This window comes from Danio rerio, chromosome 20, assembly GCF_052040795.2.
Source record: "Danio rerio strain M-AB ecotype USA chromosome 20, GRCz13ab, whole genome shotgun sequence".
Taxonomy (NCBI): domain Eukaryota; kingdom Metazoa; phylum Chordata; class Actinopteri; order Cypriniformes; family Danionidae; genus Danio; species Danio rerio.
In genome coordinates this window covers 41924934-41942457 of record NC_141040.1, presented here as the reverse complement: position 1 = coordinate 41942457, position 17524 = coordinate 41924934, and the positions used below count along the sequence as shown (strand labels likewise).

The 17524-nt window shown below is 34.3% G+C and overlaps 1 protein-coding gene and 1 long non-coding RNA gene across 6 annotated transcripts in view; one reads left to right on the top strand and one right to left on the bottom strand.

Annotated features, from left to right (window-relative positions):
- Positions 1 to 17524, bottom strand: part of aig1 (androgen induced 1) — a 260128-nt gene that overhangs the window by 8398 nt on the left and 234206 nt on the right. For all 5 annotated transcript variants that reach the window (XM_087298557.1, XM_087298558.1, XM_087298559.1 and 2 more), the window contains 2 exons: positions 5828 to 5943; positions 2066 to 2229 (listed from right to left, as the gene is read on the bottom strand). In XM_087298557.1, the coding sequence (XP_087154683.1) occupies positions 2066 to 2229; positions 5828 to 5943 (280 nt within the window). The remainder of the gene's footprint in view (positions 1 to 2065; positions 2230 to 5827; positions 5944 to 17524) is intronic.
- On the top strand, positions 9481 to 14005 carry LOC147839407 (uncharacterized). Its single transcript, XR_015518845.1, has 2 exons — positions 9481 to 12367; positions 12646 to 14005. It is a non-coding gene; the product is annotated as an uncharacterized LOC147839407 (long non-coding RNA).

The window sequence follows — 17524 nt, the reverse complement described above, 5'->3', positions numbered from 1 at the left end:
AGTGAAAGCCCACCCTCCGATGCCGCGGAGGACATCTGATCTCCGGTGTCAGCGAGTGTGAGAGCTACCATCTGGTTAGACGGATCACTCTCACCACCCGAAGCTTGGATGGAGCGCCGTGAGGAGCGAGAGGTCCGCGAGCCCGTGGGCGGCGGATTAGCTCCCGCTGAAACCCTCAGATCTGCCCGAGCGCCCGCTGCTTTTTTAGAGCAGGAGGCAACTGGGGTGGCTCGCTCTCTTGCGAAAGTTAGCCGCGATCTTAGCTGTGCAACGGTCATGGCATCGCAATGACGACATGAACCGCCCGCGAGCACCGCATTAACATGCTGGACCCCCAAACATGCAATGCAGTGATCGTGTCCATCATCCGGAGACAGGAAACCCCCGCATCCAGAAACGCACAGTCGGAGCGCCATCCTGAAAAGGACGTGCTGCACGACTGTGTTGCTCTTTTAGGAAAGTTGCAACTATACGCACCGCTCTGGAGGACCGGACCCAAAGAACCGCAGGCAAGGGAGTAACCCAGCTCGACCGTCTGCCACCGCGAAGACCCACTCTGGACCGGGAGACACACTCGTTCGCTCTGAAGTGCTGATCAGCAAGAGGAACCCTCATCGACTCACTCAGAAAGGATCTGAAGCGAAAAGGATGGCGTCTGCTGGCTTCAGGTGTGCTTATATGCTGAGATAATTGCAGATGTCGCACACCTGCGCAAGCTTACGCTGCCAATTAATTTCATTCATTGGCCCGTTCAATACTCTCCAGATAAGCGGCTTCTGATCCGAATCCTCCCATTCATGGCACTGAAGTTCCCCAACCGAAGGGGAACTAAGAATAGCCCAAAACTAGACTAGCCCAAAAAGACAGATTAGATAGACTTTATATGTGTAGTCATTCATTTCTGTATATTTGGTGACTAGTCTAGTTTTGGCCTATTCTTAGACGTCTATTAGATTTTCACTGACAGACCAATTTTAGCCTTGTTTTAGCAAAGACAACTATGTTTTGATGTCTATTAGACATCTATTAGAGGTCTTTTAAAAACAAAAAATTGCTTGCTGGGTAACAGGTTAGGGTAACCAATTGAGGGTGAGTAAATAGTGAACACATTTTCATTTATTGGAGTAAACTGTACTTTTGATAGCAATTTCAGTGGTTTCCTTTTTGTTTTTTGTGTGGTCAGTAGAAAGAAAGTCATAGAGGTTTGGAATTAATCTACAAATTTTCATATTTTTCACAGTAAATTACATTAGTATCACTTTACAGGATTTAACTTTATATATTTACAGTAATGGGTTGTGTTCAGAATTTCATTGTGGAATTAATCAAATTAGCATGATTACAGCAAATAACTGTAAAGAGGGCTATACATTTTGCATGTTGGTTATAGGAATTAAAACTCTTTTTATTTCATTCAACACACATGCTAATACAAATGAACTTTTATGCTAGTATTGGCACTTTTTGATACTTAAAAATAACAGAATGTAATTGCAGCCCCCAAAATTGGTTACATCTTCTAAAATAAATCATCCTGTTTTGAAACAACATGAATGTCATAGTAAATTGTCATGTTTAAGTGCACTGCACTTTTATTTAATTTTATAAGTTTAACAAAGAAATATTAAATAACTTTTAATGAACACAACTTTGTGCTTAGCCAAACAAGTAGTAAACTGGAACAAAAGTTATTGATTATATAACCAAACACTGTTAAACACCCAAAATGATTTCAAATCAGGGTAAATGTCAGAATGAGTAGCTGAGGAAGGCCTGCTCCACAGTTAAATATAGTTAATTCTACAAGATAATACTGTTAAATCACAGTGATGGGCTTTACTATCTACTGTGCAAGTACAATATATGTCTGTAATTTCACAGTAATTTAATGTAACAAAATAACAGTAAATAACTGTGAACTAATTAAGTAACTTGTTGTGAATTTACTTACAGTATTTTACTGTGAATGTAATGCAATGATTAGCCAGTGTTTTACTGTGATTTTTTTTACAGTGTAGGAATGAATAAACAGTTGTTTTGTGGACAAAGCATCACTTTAACTTACACTTTGAGGAATCCCAGATGTAGTTGTTCAGAATTTCTCCCAAGACGTAGTAGACATTGATCAGAGCCATGAGGCAGAAGAAGAAGAGTATTCTGGCCGTGGGCCCAATGTGCTCCAGCAGAGGATAAACCCACACCCCCGTCATGCTGTGCACCCAGCACATCCTATGAGAGCCAGACACAGAAAATCTGTTACCCCGTCTAATGTGTTTATACTTCTGTCTGCTAAATCCAGCAGTCACCACGCTGTCAATGTGTCTACCATTCATGTCTGTGAATACTAGACACTGCTCTTTTTGTTACCATGCAGAGCTGCTTTAAAATCCTTTTTTTTTTTAAGCTAGAGCAATTTTTATGCAGTCACATGGTTATATCTACAGCCTGACAGTCTGTTTATGTAATGGATTGCGTCTGTTTAATCTACTTCTGCACTCAAATCTTTGGCTTTAATATTTGATAAATATTAAGGCAAGACACTGCAGGTGAATAGAATTAAGAAAATAACTTATATTTATCACCTCACTTCCCCAGGTGATTGATTGTATTAAGAATCACTTTTTTTTTAATTAAACATTGATTAAAGTTTTAATAGTTAACACAAAAATTAAAATTTACTCTGTATTTACTGACCTTCAAATGATTCCAATTTATAAGCTTAACTTTCAACTTTCTTAATGAGTTCTTTTTGTTCTGTTGTACATAAAAGAAGATGTTTTGAAGAATGTTGTAAACCAGTAACCATTGGCATCCATAGTAGGAAAAAAAACACCATGGAGCTCAACAACTTTCGTTTTTTAGCCGGAATATCTTCTATTGTGTTCAACAGAATAAAGAAATTTAATTGTTCATTTTTGGGTGAACTGTCCCTTTTAGTTTTAAAATGCAAACAAGGCATTATTTTATTAAATGTCTAGTACAGAAATCTGAACCTTGGATGAAGTCAGATTCAAAATTTGTCATGCATTTTTTTAACATAAAGCTATGTTTACACGACAACGATGTAGACAAAAATGAAAGTGTTTTGAATAAATTTCATGATAACATTTTACACAAAAATAGTAATAGTAATATTTTAGGTGTCTCATAATTGAAAAATCACATTTTTAATCATACACTGAAACAAAATATAATAAATAGTTAGTAACTGGTTGCAAACAATTACTATGGGCTGAATTTTCCCAAACAAATTAAATGTAGTAATGTTTTTTATTCCATGTCACAAGAGCCAGTTTCTGTGCCTGATGATCTTATTGTTGTGGTCCTAACTGTCGACCACCACAATGCACCAGCCCCTAATAAATAGGGTGAGGAGCTCGGAGAAGACCCAGGACACGGTGGAGGGACTATATCTCTCGGCTGGCCTGGAAACACTGCGGGATCCCCTCAGAGGAGCTGGAGGAAGTGTCTAGGGAGAGAGAAGTCTGTGGTTCTCTCCTAAGACTGCTGCCCTTGCGACCTGGTTCCCGAAATCGGATAATGAATGTATGAATGCTTGTGATTTAGTTGTTTAAATTCAGCCCATATAAATTGTTTGAAACTACCTACCTTAAAAAAAATCCAATTAAGCATTTTTTTCAGTGTACGCAATTGAGAAAATACCACAAATATCAAAAGAAATACCTTTGTAGAGCTTTTCAGGGAATAAAATGTAAATTGTAAATGATCAGATGAATTCTTTTTGAGCAAATCCATCTGTAAAAACCTTCAGAATGCAGATATAAATAAATCTTTGAAGTTTAATGTATGTAAAAGCTCCTCGAGTGAAGATTCATGGCTTAGTGCAGAAAAAAAAACTCATTTTGAGAAAACCGCCTTTAAAATATATATTGCAATTCAAATTTACAGACACAAATCAATAAAGTGCAACAAAAGTAACACTTAAAATTGTATGTTTGATGTTTTCTTTACATCAAACCTAAAAAAAGCCAAAAATCCCCAATTTGACAGATGCATGAAGAAACAGTGTTTTTTTTAGCCTGCACTGTCTCTCCTTAAAAAAAAAGGGCTCATCTACCTTCTTTTCAAATGGCTTGTTTTCTCTCTGACTGGTGAAATTGTGTGTATCTCTGGAAGGTAATCCTCATTTAAAGCTGCCTATGGATTTAACAACTGCAGGCAAGTCTTATTGCCTGACTAAATAAAAATGCAGTGCCTAATCAGCTTAATTTGGGAAAGGGAAATGAGACAGAGGTGTGTGCTGATAATCTGCTGCTGAAGGTGATTTGGACAGACGCCTCCTCCACACTGTCACAAGAGTTTAGTTTGGCTCCGAGGACTTTCTTCGCATTGCCAATTAATCTGTTATATGCAAGACTAAATAAATCCTCGGATGATTATTTTCCAAAGGTTTCTGGGACATTGATACTGGGGTTGGATCTGCAATAAGGCACTTTCCATGAATAACACGTGTATATAAAAAACATGTTGAAACTTAAAGATATATACTAAACTTTTTTTGTTAATAAAAGTTGTTTTTAATTTCTCAATTTTATATGACCCCGTTGTCAATTTAGGATTGGGTCTAAATAGATGTAAAAAGCCATTAGTAGTAGTAGTAGTAGTAGTAATAATATTAATATAATATAATATACATTTTATGAAAAAAATATATAATGTTTCTGTTGTTATCATCAACTTATACTTATTAATAATTTTTGCAATTTTTGATCACATTTATTTTCCTTCTCATTTAACTATTAATATCATTATTATTACTATTATTAATATTATTGTTATTATTATTATTATTATTAATAATAATAATAATATTGTAATTATTAGTATTTATTATTAAATGTAATAGATATTATAATCAATTATATTTTTTGCATGTTTTAATTTTATTGTTATATTATTATTTTATTACAGTATGTATTACTAAATGTAGTTAATAGTAAAAATATAATAATAAATGTATTATTATTATTATAAATAATAATATTCATTTATTTTAAAAATGTCATTCCTGTTATCATAAACTTACTATAAATATGAATTGTTATAATTTTATCACATTTATTTTTTACCTTTAATTGCTATTAATATTAGTTATATTAATATTATCATTATTATTTTTTTATTATTGTAATTAATATAATTATATTGCAGTTTTTATTAATAAATGTAATTGATATTATAATCAATTTTTTTGCACATCTGCTTTTTATTTTATTAAATATTACATTATTATTTTATTACAGTATTTGTTACTAACTTTTATTAATTGTAGTTAATAAAAACACAAACATAATAACAAATGTAATAATAATAATAATAATAATAATTATTATTATTATTATTATTATTATTACTACACAGTTTTTTTATTAAACAAACTACCATACACTAAAATGTGTAATAAGGTTAAATAGTTCAAATAACTCAACCTATTATAATTGTTGTTGTTGTCCAGGATGTCTAACATGGTTCCAGATTAAGCCTAGTTAACCAATTGCTGTTATTGTAGTTATTGATTTGCTAAAAACTACCTTCTTGTCAGATGATAGTTTACATGGGATTTGTGCCTCTAATGCTTTAACAGTGTAATGTAAGACCAACGTTTAAATTCCTATTCGTGGAAACAGCCAGAAACGGAGCAAATGAATTACAGTGCAGAAAGACGTAAGGGGGAACGGTTTGGAGGTCACGAAGATCAGGTGGCCAGATGGAGTCTTTCCTCCGACTGACACCGTGCTGAAACAATGCAGACACGCACCCGCAGAGAGGCTTTTGTAAATCAAGCTGGTGTGATAGTGAAATTTACCATACAACGTATCCCACTGCAAACGCGCACACCGCCAAGAGTCCACAGGGCCTGCTGGGATACCGGTGGTGTGTTGTTCTCATCTCAATTATGATGAAAGGAAGAACTGTTGTGTGCTAAGAACGACAGAAACAGAGCACAGTGTTAGCTTTACAAATTATTTCAAAGCACCAAAAAAAAACAACTTGTATCACCAATAATCAGTGCAGAAGCTGGATTTTCTGGGAAGTGTATGTAAATGCGGTTTCACTGTAGATTGATGAGTTCAGACTGTACGACTTTAGCCTCATTGTTGACTCGCTGACAGGTTTTGAGAAATTGCTGACAAATGCCTGAAATCACAGGCAAATCGGTGCTTGTTCACATGAGTAACAATCACACAATGTGAACTATCAAAGTCGTGATTTGAGAAAACCGCCGATGAGTCGCCGACATCCGTAAGATATTTGGCATGCTGAATATCTGGAGCTGTCTGAGATTCAAAATTGTATGAAATGTGCTGTGATTGAAAATAACATTGGTTATCACCTACAGCCAATAATAGAGCAGCATCCACTTGTATAGATATCTGCAGGCCAGCAGGAGGTTGGGGAAGAGGTTTAAAGGGCTTCTTTTCAGTCTATTTGGACCCAAGAAATGGAGGCAAAACTAGTGGAAATTTGGCAGGCGAGAAAAATAAGTATTTTTCTTCCCCTCCAAAGGTTCTTTCTCATTATGTAGTTTATATCAAATTATATACTACGTGATTTCATGTTGTTTTCATGTAACTTCTCGCATGTGTTTGATTGTGAGACGTAGGGCCCTATCATACACTCGGTGAAATGTGGCGCAAGGCGCGACGCAATTGTTGTTTGCTAGTTTCAGCTTGGCGCAAGAGTCGTTTTGATGTTTTGCACCATGCTGTTTTAATAGCAAATGCATTTGCGCTCATATGTGCGCCTATAGGCGTTCTGGTCTGAAAAAGGAGGCTTGTTGCTATTTTGAGAAAATTTAATAGACTGTTCTATAGACCAGAACAAAGCCGGTCTAAAGTCCAGCGCAGAGCGCGCTAGTTGTGCGCCTCTGTTACACATTGCTTAATACAAACAGGATGTACAGCAATACGCAAATATCTTTACATTTGAAAAATAATTTAAATATTAAGGATGTATTTAGGTTATAATATGGATATATATAGGATATACATGTAAAGGATTAAAATATTACAAAACATATTATTTTCTAGCCTACATAGATATAAAAACCACTGACTTCATGCCTTCTTCATCTCAGGGGAGGCTTTTTCAATTGATTCACAACAATTTGCTTTTGTATAATGTTATTATTATTAGCAGTATTATTTATTATATCCATATTTATATTTGTTTTATTTAAAACAAGTTTAGATTTGCCCACCTGCAGGTTTTATACCATATGGGGCACAGCAGGTGTTTTAGGATATAACTCAGATATAACTCATGTCATGTGAAAACATCTGTGACGAGACTACTTTAAAAATCGTGCAGTCTGAACTTGGCATTATTATAAATCTTGTTTGAAGCATCTGACTTTGGTTATTTAATTGGATCTGATATCCCATTGAAAGATTAAGCATATTCAAATTTGTGAAGCTTTCTTATTTTGCTATGGAATTGGGTAACACTTTAAGTACCAATTCCCACTATTAACTATTAATTTCTTACCTGTCTGTTTTTAAGATATTGGGTTTTTTAGAACTGACAATATATGAGGTGATTCTACATCCCAAGTCCTTTACCCAAACTCAATTACTACCTTACTAAATAACTATTATAAAGCGGGAAATTAGGAGTATATTGAGGTAAAGCCTTAGTTAATGGTTTTTTAACAGCAAGATTTGTACACTGTAAAAAATGCTGGGTTCCACACAAATTCCTTCATGTCCTAACACAAATTGATTAAGTTAACCTTATTGTTTTTTACAAATATAAGTGCATTGAACTTAAAACAATTATGTTGCACAAAAAAAGAGAACTCAATAATTGTTGATTCAGCTCATTTTAAACAAGCAGATTAAACAAGCAGCAAAAATAATTTGAGTCTACACACTAAAAAATGCAGACATCCACACAATTGTTGTCCCAGCACAAATAGATTAGGTTAACGTATTTGTTTTTTTGCCAATTTATGTGGACTGAACATAAAACAATTAAGTTGTCCCAAAAACATTAAGAATTGTGTTGTTTCAACTTATTTCAGTAAATCAATCAAGCAGAACAATCATTTTGCAGTGTTATACTGTTATACAGTATAATATACTTTGTTTATTAAAATAAAGTGCAACCTAAAACTGATTGCAATTAAAACCTCCTGTCTAATAACAAGAAAGTTTTAATCTAACAATTATAGCAGTTTTGTGTTTGTGAGAAAGTCAAAGTTGCAGTTGCAAGCAAAAACGATGGAATTCTCAGGAAAAAAGGTCCATTTGCACTCAGCAAATGATGTTTGCTGCTTGTTCAAACTTATTTAAAATTAGCTGAAGCAACACAATTCTGGATTGAAAACTGTTTTATGTTCAATCTAATTTATGTTAACTTAATGGATTTGTGTTTGGACAACATGAATGTATTGTGTGAAACAGTTTTTTACAGTGCGCACTTTAAAAAGTGATTAGTTACTTAAAGTGAGTAAGTCCATTGCCTTAAAAGTAACAAGTTGACTGTTCAGTTGACTTAATTTTTATAATTCTGCAAATTTTACTTTTGGGCTTTTATTTTTACTTTTTAAAATAAAGTCAACTAATCACTTTTTACAGTGTGTGAGATATAAGGTCTGAGATATAAAATGTATTTATAATATACATATACAACTATAAAATGCTATATGTATATGGTTATATCTCATAGTCTCAAAATTGTAGGATACGATTGTGAGAATAACTTTTTATGGCCTAAAAACAAGAGTTTATTTCTCATAATTCTGATATAAGATGATATACAATTATAAACTAGAAACACTACTGAATATTTTCCCTAATAAAGCTCATGCATTTTAAATCGGTTATCAGGAATGAGCCAGTGATAATCATTGCAAATTGATAGTTAAGTGATTTATTGTCAAATGGAATCAGATCTTATTTACATTCAAATGCTAATTATTCAGCACAGAATGGAATCTAAAAATTCTAATGTAGCTATAATCCTTTGGTTTTAATCAGATTTACTACATTGAAGGTGTCAACACTCATCATGAATGTGAATCAAACCCATCCAAATACATCTTTTTTTCTCTCTCCCCAAACAATGTATTGCATACCAGTAATTCCCTGCATTAATTAATGTTGCTTGAAAAGAATATATATACGTACGCTAAATGCACTATATTTAAGTATTTATACCAGAATTATGTGACAAAAGAAAAGGCAATGAATCTATTTTTTCATTCATAATTATGAGAATGGCAATACATGGTTGCAATTTTTATGTCTACTTTCTGTAAAATACAGTACACTGTAAAGAAAATTCTTACTGGCACTTTTGGTTGATTGTGAGAAAGTGTCTGGTGCAAATTTAGCATAGGTTAAAGTTTCAGAGAGATGAGAGAGTGTGTTTTCTACAGGTGGTTTGTCAGGCCCACTCACCTGTCCAGATTTCTGGACTTACTGCATCTCTGTTTAATGTTTATCATCTTTTATTCTCATATTTATTTTGTGTTTTCACTTGTCACTTTATGTACACTGGAAGCTTCTGTAGCCAAAACAAATTCCTTGTGTGTGTGAAGCACACTTGGCAAAAGAAACTGATTCTGATTCTGTGTGAAGCACACCCAGAATTTACAAAAATAAAGAATAAATAAAATATAAAATTGTGGGAATTTCATTGTGTGAATGGGACAGTGATGTTCATTACAATGTGATAGCCTAGAAATTGAATTAAATCTGTATTTATGACAGAATTAAAAATGCAACATATGGCAAAAGTAGACCAAACACCATCAATGCAATAGATGCATCAAACTATTTGTAATTATCAACTCGCCATTTTACTCTTGTGTTAGAATAGAAAATAAAACAGTTACTCGACCTCAAGCCTTTCAATTCCTCAATAAACACTAAGTGAAAGGAAAGTTGAGGATTGAAGCCAAGTGCTTGACATGGTTTCGCGCAGCTGAAAAGATGAAGGCCTGCTGGACGAGCCAAGCCTTCTTCAACCGTGTCTTTGATGAGAATGAGTGCGCTGTCATCATTATAACCATTACCATTATACACGCCAATACAAACACTTCAAGACATGGATAGTAACACAGAGTTAGTTTACTGGTTCTTTTTTTACGTGGAGCTGAACATCTGTTTCATTTTTATGAGTGCTACCATGTGCACGAGAAGATATGAGAAGATGGTTGGTTATATATGAACGATGACATAAGGGATTAGATTAGGTCAGTGTTTAAAGCTAATCGGTTTGTAATATACTTTGAAATGTACTTTTGAGAAAAATGTAATTGTGTCATTGTTTGCTCATCCTCATGTCTTTCAGCGAATTCAGTTTATATTTGAAGCACCAATTAATCTTTGACCATGTTTTCTGTTTTTTTCTGAAAGCAGGAACGCACCGACATTCAGATAATACTGATAACTCTTTAGATAACTCTTTACAAGCTGTTGAAGTCAGAATTATTAGCCCCCCCCCTGTATATTTTCCCCTCAATTTCTGTTTAATGGAAATATATTTTAACACATTTCTAAACATAATAGTTTTGATAAATCATTTCTAATAACCGATTTCTTTTATCTTTGTACTACAACTGTCATTTTCTGCAAAACTTTTTAATGACAATACTTTTATTTGAAATGTGGAACAAATGATATCAGACCTTTAAAGAATAAAACAATTATTAACTCAAATACTTGCCTATATCCAGTACATCTAGAGCAGTGGTTCTCAAACTGTGGTACGTGTACCACTAGTGGTACGCGGGCTTTCTTCTAGTGGTACACGGAGAAATGAAATATGTCATGTACATGCTACATACATTTCAAAATGGATTAAAAATTATTTATATAATATGCCATATATGATATATAGTCTAAATTTCTGAGGTAATCTGCCAGGTTTTTAAACTGTGCAGAGTTGTATCTGCTTTACTGGGCCTACTATGCTACTGTATTTCAATACTGCTCATTTTTGTGGTACTTGGAGAGACAATTTTTTTCTAAGGTGGTACTTGATGAAAAACGTTTGAGAACCACTGATCTAGAGAACCTCAACATTTTCATCTCATTAACAAAGACAAATAAATATAGATTTTAGCAGTCTATTTTTTGTATCACTTTTTGTGTGTATTACAGATTTTGTAAACTTGGTCTCACATTATTTTGGTTGCTTTTGTTGACATTGTTGCATTGCATCTACATGACAACTAATTCTCATTAGATTATCAGTAGACTGTAAGGTTAGAGTTAGGGTTAGTGTAAGTTGACATGTGTCTGTTAAGGGAATAGTGTCAACATTAAGCAGACAAATGGACCATCAAAATAAAATGTTACCATAAACTTTTTATGTAGAGATGCTCCAATTAGGATTTTTGCCGCTGATACCGAGTACTGATTCCTTGTCATGGTAATTGACCGATACCAACTACCTATTCTGATACTTCAAGCTTTATATAACTTTACTATTGCATAAAGCACATTTCCCTCTTAGTAAGATACTTAAGTGAGATCTCTCCTAACCTAATATAATAAACTAAGGATAAACTGCAGCATATAATCCTATACGTTATTGTTAATGCATATAATCTTAAACATGTCTTATATAACTATTTAGTGTGGTCAGAAGCAGCTATACAGAAAACAATAGATAAAACAGAAAAAAAATGGGTAAGAAATTATTAACATTGCAATTTAGAAACATTGCAAATGATGAAAGAGGAATTCAACATGTCTCAATGAAAAAAAGTTTGATAAGAAGATAAAATGCAAACCTTTAAATTTTAAATTTAAACCTTAAAACCTTTAAATCTTTACTTAAAAAAGAGGCCTAAAAACTAGTTTATTGTGATTGATAAATTATAAAAAGTTATATTATTGGATATTCAAGCTGCTGTGTAGCATGTGCAGCAATTGCTTATGCCCCCATGCATCATTTAGCTCCTCACATGTTATAGGGAAAGTGTTGCATGCAGAACTGTTGCAAACAATTTATTTGTATTGAATTTAAACAAACAAATTAAATTGAATAATGTTCAACTTAATTTGTTTGTTTAAATTCAACACAATTAAATCGTTTACAACCACTTAACGTAAAACAAATTGAGTAAATATAAAAAATCATCTTTGAATAATTTTTTCAGTAAGCCAGGTGCGCTCATGCATCTTCTTGTAAACTTATAAACATACACTTGCGATTGGTTCATAAGATCAGCCAGATTACAGATTGAGTCATTAAATGTGATTATCGGCCGATACCAATCTCCCGCCAATCGATTGGAGCATCCCTACTGTAATGTATGATGTAGGTCCACTTTGTTTTACTCATATATTAAGAGATATGATCACGTAATCATTTAATGAACATATTTCATGTAGGCTTGTATATACATATAAACAAAAACTCTAAAAAAGTGATTTTATTAGCATCAATGGTTCCATCAAACCTCTCCATTCCACAAAAACATTTTGTCATAGTGGAAATTCTTATAGAATAATTATTTAATAGAATTTTTTGCAAATGTTATTTTTAATATTGTATTTTGAGCACTTATTGGTTAAATGTTTCTAAAAACATCCAAAAATCAAACAAAACGTGCACAGGGGTAGTTTAATTAATATGTTGATGCACTCTGGGTAAGGGATTCATCAGAATAAACAGCAAAAGTAAGTCTAAGGCACTTGAAAAATGTGGGAAAATATTTAAAAAGCCTTTATTCACGTGGCTATTCCTTAAAACTGTGCCTACGCATTTTAGCAAACACTTGCATTTATTTAGTTACCATGATGAAGGCAAGTATTTGCAGAAACGAGCAGGCTTTTTGATATTTTTTCCCTTTTTTTTCAATGCGTTGGTTTTACTTTTGCTGAGAACTGTATCTAAAACCATTTTAGTATGCATTTCAAAGGCTAACTAAAGATAGAGGTGTTGTTATTTCACATTAAAGGCAACAAAAATAACCAATTAATCGCCATCAAAATTAAATTACTGAACCTAGACACAAGAGTCTGAGAAAAGGTTTTATTTTAGAAGAAAAGTTTAAATGGCACTCTTCAAATGGTGAATAAATCTATCATTGTTATCGTTTGACTTTTCTTTGCATGTTCACTTCCACTTTTGGTCACCAGATGGCGACCTTCTAACATTTCAGACAGCCAGCGGTCTTGTTCCCTTGCTGATCTTGCCTCAGTTGACCCCACGTCTGTGGTAGAAACGGCATCTGAAGGAAGACTTACGATCCTTACCGAAATGACATGACATGTTAATATTCCGATGCGCTTTTAACATGCCACCACAGCTCTTACTGGACCCCCTTCTGCAGCAGACGATCATATTTCCACGCTAAATGAAAAGCAGACCACGTTTACTGGGCTTTCCCTAGATATGAATCCGCCAGCCCGCTTAAAATCTGGGATGCTGGTTCTTTCACATGTTGACGTCTCTACAGATCAGCAGGTCTTAGCTTGCTTTTGACAAGTGCAAGATGTACAGTCAGTGAGAAAGCAGCTATTTGTGTGTGTGTGTGTGTGTGTGTTTGTCATCCTGTGACTGAACCCATGATGTGCTGCTTACCAGTTATTATGAGTCACGTTACTGCTAACCAAACAGATAGTGTAACATCTGAGAAACGCAGTCTCTGTCAGTCAGAAGGCATATGGGGAGGATGAGCAACTCTGATTCACCATGATAACAAAGTTTTATGGTGTATTCACTTGTATTGTTCAGGTGTGTTGGGTATATTAATTGGAAAGTATTTCTTTTAATTTTGCATAGACTGAAGGCTATTCATAAACTTTTTTAAATTAACACTTTACTTTAAGTCACAATTCTCCAATTTACTGTACTAACAAATCATTAAGGCGACGCAGTGGCAAAGTAGGTAATGCTGTCGCCTCACAGCAATAAGGTCGCTGGGTTGCTGGTTCGAGCCAATTGGCTCAGTTGGCATTTCTATGTGGAGTTTGCATGTTTTCCTAGCGTTCGGGGGGTTTCCTCCTGGTGCTGCGATTTCCCCCACAGTCCAAAGACATGCGGTACAGGTGAATTGGGTAGGCCAAATTGTCCGTAGTGTATGAGTGTGGATGTTTCCCAGAGATGGGTTGCAGCTGGAAGGGCATCCGCTGCGTAGAAAAAAAACGTGCTGGATAAGTTGGCGGTTCATTCCGCTGTGGCGACCCTGGATTAATGAAGGGACTAAGCCGAAAAGAAAATGAATGAATGAACAAATCATTAACTTAACATTACTAGCTTAATCAACTAGTTAGCTGCTTATTAATAGTAATGGAGAAGCTAGTTTTAGGTTTTGGGTAGGATTCGGGACGTAGAATAAAATCATACTTTATAACTAGTTGAGTGCAGGGCACAAAGTAATGTGGGGTAAAATGTAATAGTTTTAAGGTATTTGCTCAGGGTTGAGATTTTCATCACAGTGTTGACAGATGTCTTCTTGTCATTTATTGAAAATGTTTGGCAAAATTTGGATGAGAAACACAGAAAAAAACATTTTTGCAGCACACACTGCCTGGTAAAAGTCCTGTTGCCTATCGAAGTTTTAGGAATAGTAAATAACTGGACTTCTAGTTGATTTTTTGGTATCAGAAGTGGCTAATATGAAAGGCAAATGCCTCTAGATTGTGCTTATTTTACCAAAATAAAATATATTTATGCCTAGATTTATAATTATTTCATTAAGTAAGGTCTGACTTTTCTTGAAAGTCTTGTAACTTATTAGGAATAATGTGCATTATAGATTATAAAGTCATGTTGCGGTGGAAAACGAATTAATATTGTGTTTGACTCCCATGAGCTTGGACGACTGCATCCATACATCTCTGCAATGACCTAAACAACTTATCAATAAAGTCATCTGGAATGGCAAACAAAGCGTTCTTGCAGGACCCTTAGAGTTCATCAAGATTTTTCAGATTCATCTTAATCTTAACATGCTTAATAGTGTTCATATCTGGTGACTGGGCTGGCCAATCTTGGAGCACCTAGACCTTTTTTGCTTTCAGGAACTTTGGTTTGGAGGCTGAAGTATGAGTGGGAGTGCTATCTTCCTGAAGAATTTACCCTCCTGTGGTTTGTAATGTGATGGGCAGCACAAATGTCTTAGTTGGCCTAATGCATGAAGCTTTTGATGTTGCCATCCACACTTCAGATCTCTCGCACGGCCCCATACTGAATGTAACTCCGCCCGAATCATGATTTTTCCTTCATCAAGCTTGACTGATTTCTGTCAGAATCTTGAGTCCATGCGGGTTCCAGAAGGTCTTCTGCAGTATTTGTAATGATTTGGATGCAAGTTATTATTTGTTGCTCTTACAACTGGGATCAACGACAAGACTTTTATCAGGCAGTGTACTAAGTATTTTTATTATAGTCGATATTCATTCATTCATTTTCTTGGCGGCTTAGTCCCTTTATTAATCCGGGGTCGCCACAGCGGAATGAACCGCCAACTTATCCAGCAAGTTTTTACGCAGCGGATGCCCTTCCAGCCGCAACCCATCTCTGGGAAACATCCCCACACACATTCATACACACACTCATACACTGGACAATTTTAGCCTACCCAATTCACCTGTACCGCATGTCTTTGGAATGTGGGGGAAACCGGAGCACCCGGAGGAAACCCACGCGAAGGCAGGGAGAACATGCAAACTCCACACAGAAACGCCAACTGAGCCGAGGTTTGAACCAGCGACCTTCTTGCTGTGAGGCGACAGCACTACCTACTGACTGCGCCACTGCCTCACCCTAGTCGATATTTTGTTAATTTAAAACAAATCTGTGCAAGTATGTAAATAAAATCTTATAATGTTGTGAGTACTGTCTTTTAGGCTAGAAGATGGAACCATTTTGAAACAAAAAACACACTTATTTATATATATATATATATATATATATATATATATATATATATATATATATATATATATATATATATATATATATATATATATATATATATTGTATATTATATATTGTAATAGAAATATTTTTATAGAAAAAAAAATATACTGTATTGTGAATAATCTAACAAAATGTATTGTATTATAATGGATAATAATGCAAATAAATCCAAATGTGTTTATCCAATAGATAAATAAATGAATATACTGTGGTATGTGGAACAAAAATGTGTTAAGTACTGAGGAAATTTACTTAAACTGAATTTAAATGAATTGTGTGAAATCTGAATTTTTAAGCATGTGATACAACTAATCCTCTGTCTGTTACAACTTGCCCCGCAGGTGGGGTAAATAGTAAAATTTTTTCTCATGGCATTTTTGGTAATACTACACAGAAACCATAGGTCTGGCAAACAATATGAGTGCTCATTTGTAGGGGAGACTCGTGTGTTGTTGGTAAAAAAATATAGTTTGTCTAACCCCATTACTTTGTTCACTATTTGGTCAAAACTAAAAAGTGTTTCTTAGTGCCCTGCTCCCCCCTTCTAATGAACAGTTAATTTCTTAATAATAGGCAGGTAATAAGCCAGTGGATAATAGCATGATTTGTGACTCAAACTAAAGTGTTACCAGTTTTTGTTTTTGTCCTAGTGTAAAGAAAACATTCAATAATTTGTGTCTGTTGGATTTTAAGGCTGTTTTCCTAACTCTTGCGTGACACATATTTTGGGGAAACGTTTTGGAATTTTTAAAAAGGCTGAACAATACACTTTGGGCAAACGTACTACTCTTTCAGTATGTTTGTGGCGGTGTTTGCTCCATTGACTTGCAAAGCCATAGCACCAACCAGTGCCAACTAATAACCAATTGTAAAAAAAAAAGTTACAAATTTCACCTCTTCTCAACAGGGAAATCCACCAACAATCACGAATGCATGATTATTTGGTGTGATGGGTTTGCAATAATAAAATTTGGTTATAATGGAAGTCAATGGGGAAAAAACTGCCATGAACATAATGAAAGGATAGTCAATTTGAACAATACAAAATACTATAGTACATTAATACTACTATATATGCACCTAATAATATGTAAAAAGAAAACTAAACAAGAGTTTTTAACCTTACTTCCAATGTGCATATTTACACTAGAACACATTTTGGAAATGCAATAAGCAGATACATTTTATTAAAGTGCCTCATTTGACTAAATCAACAATATTTTAGAAAACTTGCAATACAAAAAATGTTTGCAATTCTTTAATGATATTAATCGACTAGGTCAGCATGTTGATAACTTTGTTTAAACCCTATCTCTTATCCTTTCTTGCTGTAAAATCCAAATACAACATTCTGAGAACTAAGAAAACACAAGTATCACATTGTGATTCATATTTGTGGATCGTATTTGTCATCTGAAATGTGCAATGTACTGTACGCAAACTAAGTTAAATTATTTTTACTAATTTAAGTGGATTGAACATAAAACAATTAGGTTTTCCAAAAAAACATAAGAATGATGTTGTTTTAACTCATTTTAAATAAGTAGTTTGAACAAGCAGCAAAAGTCATTTTTTGAAAGTACTCAGAGCAGACTTTATTTTAGTTTTTGCAGAA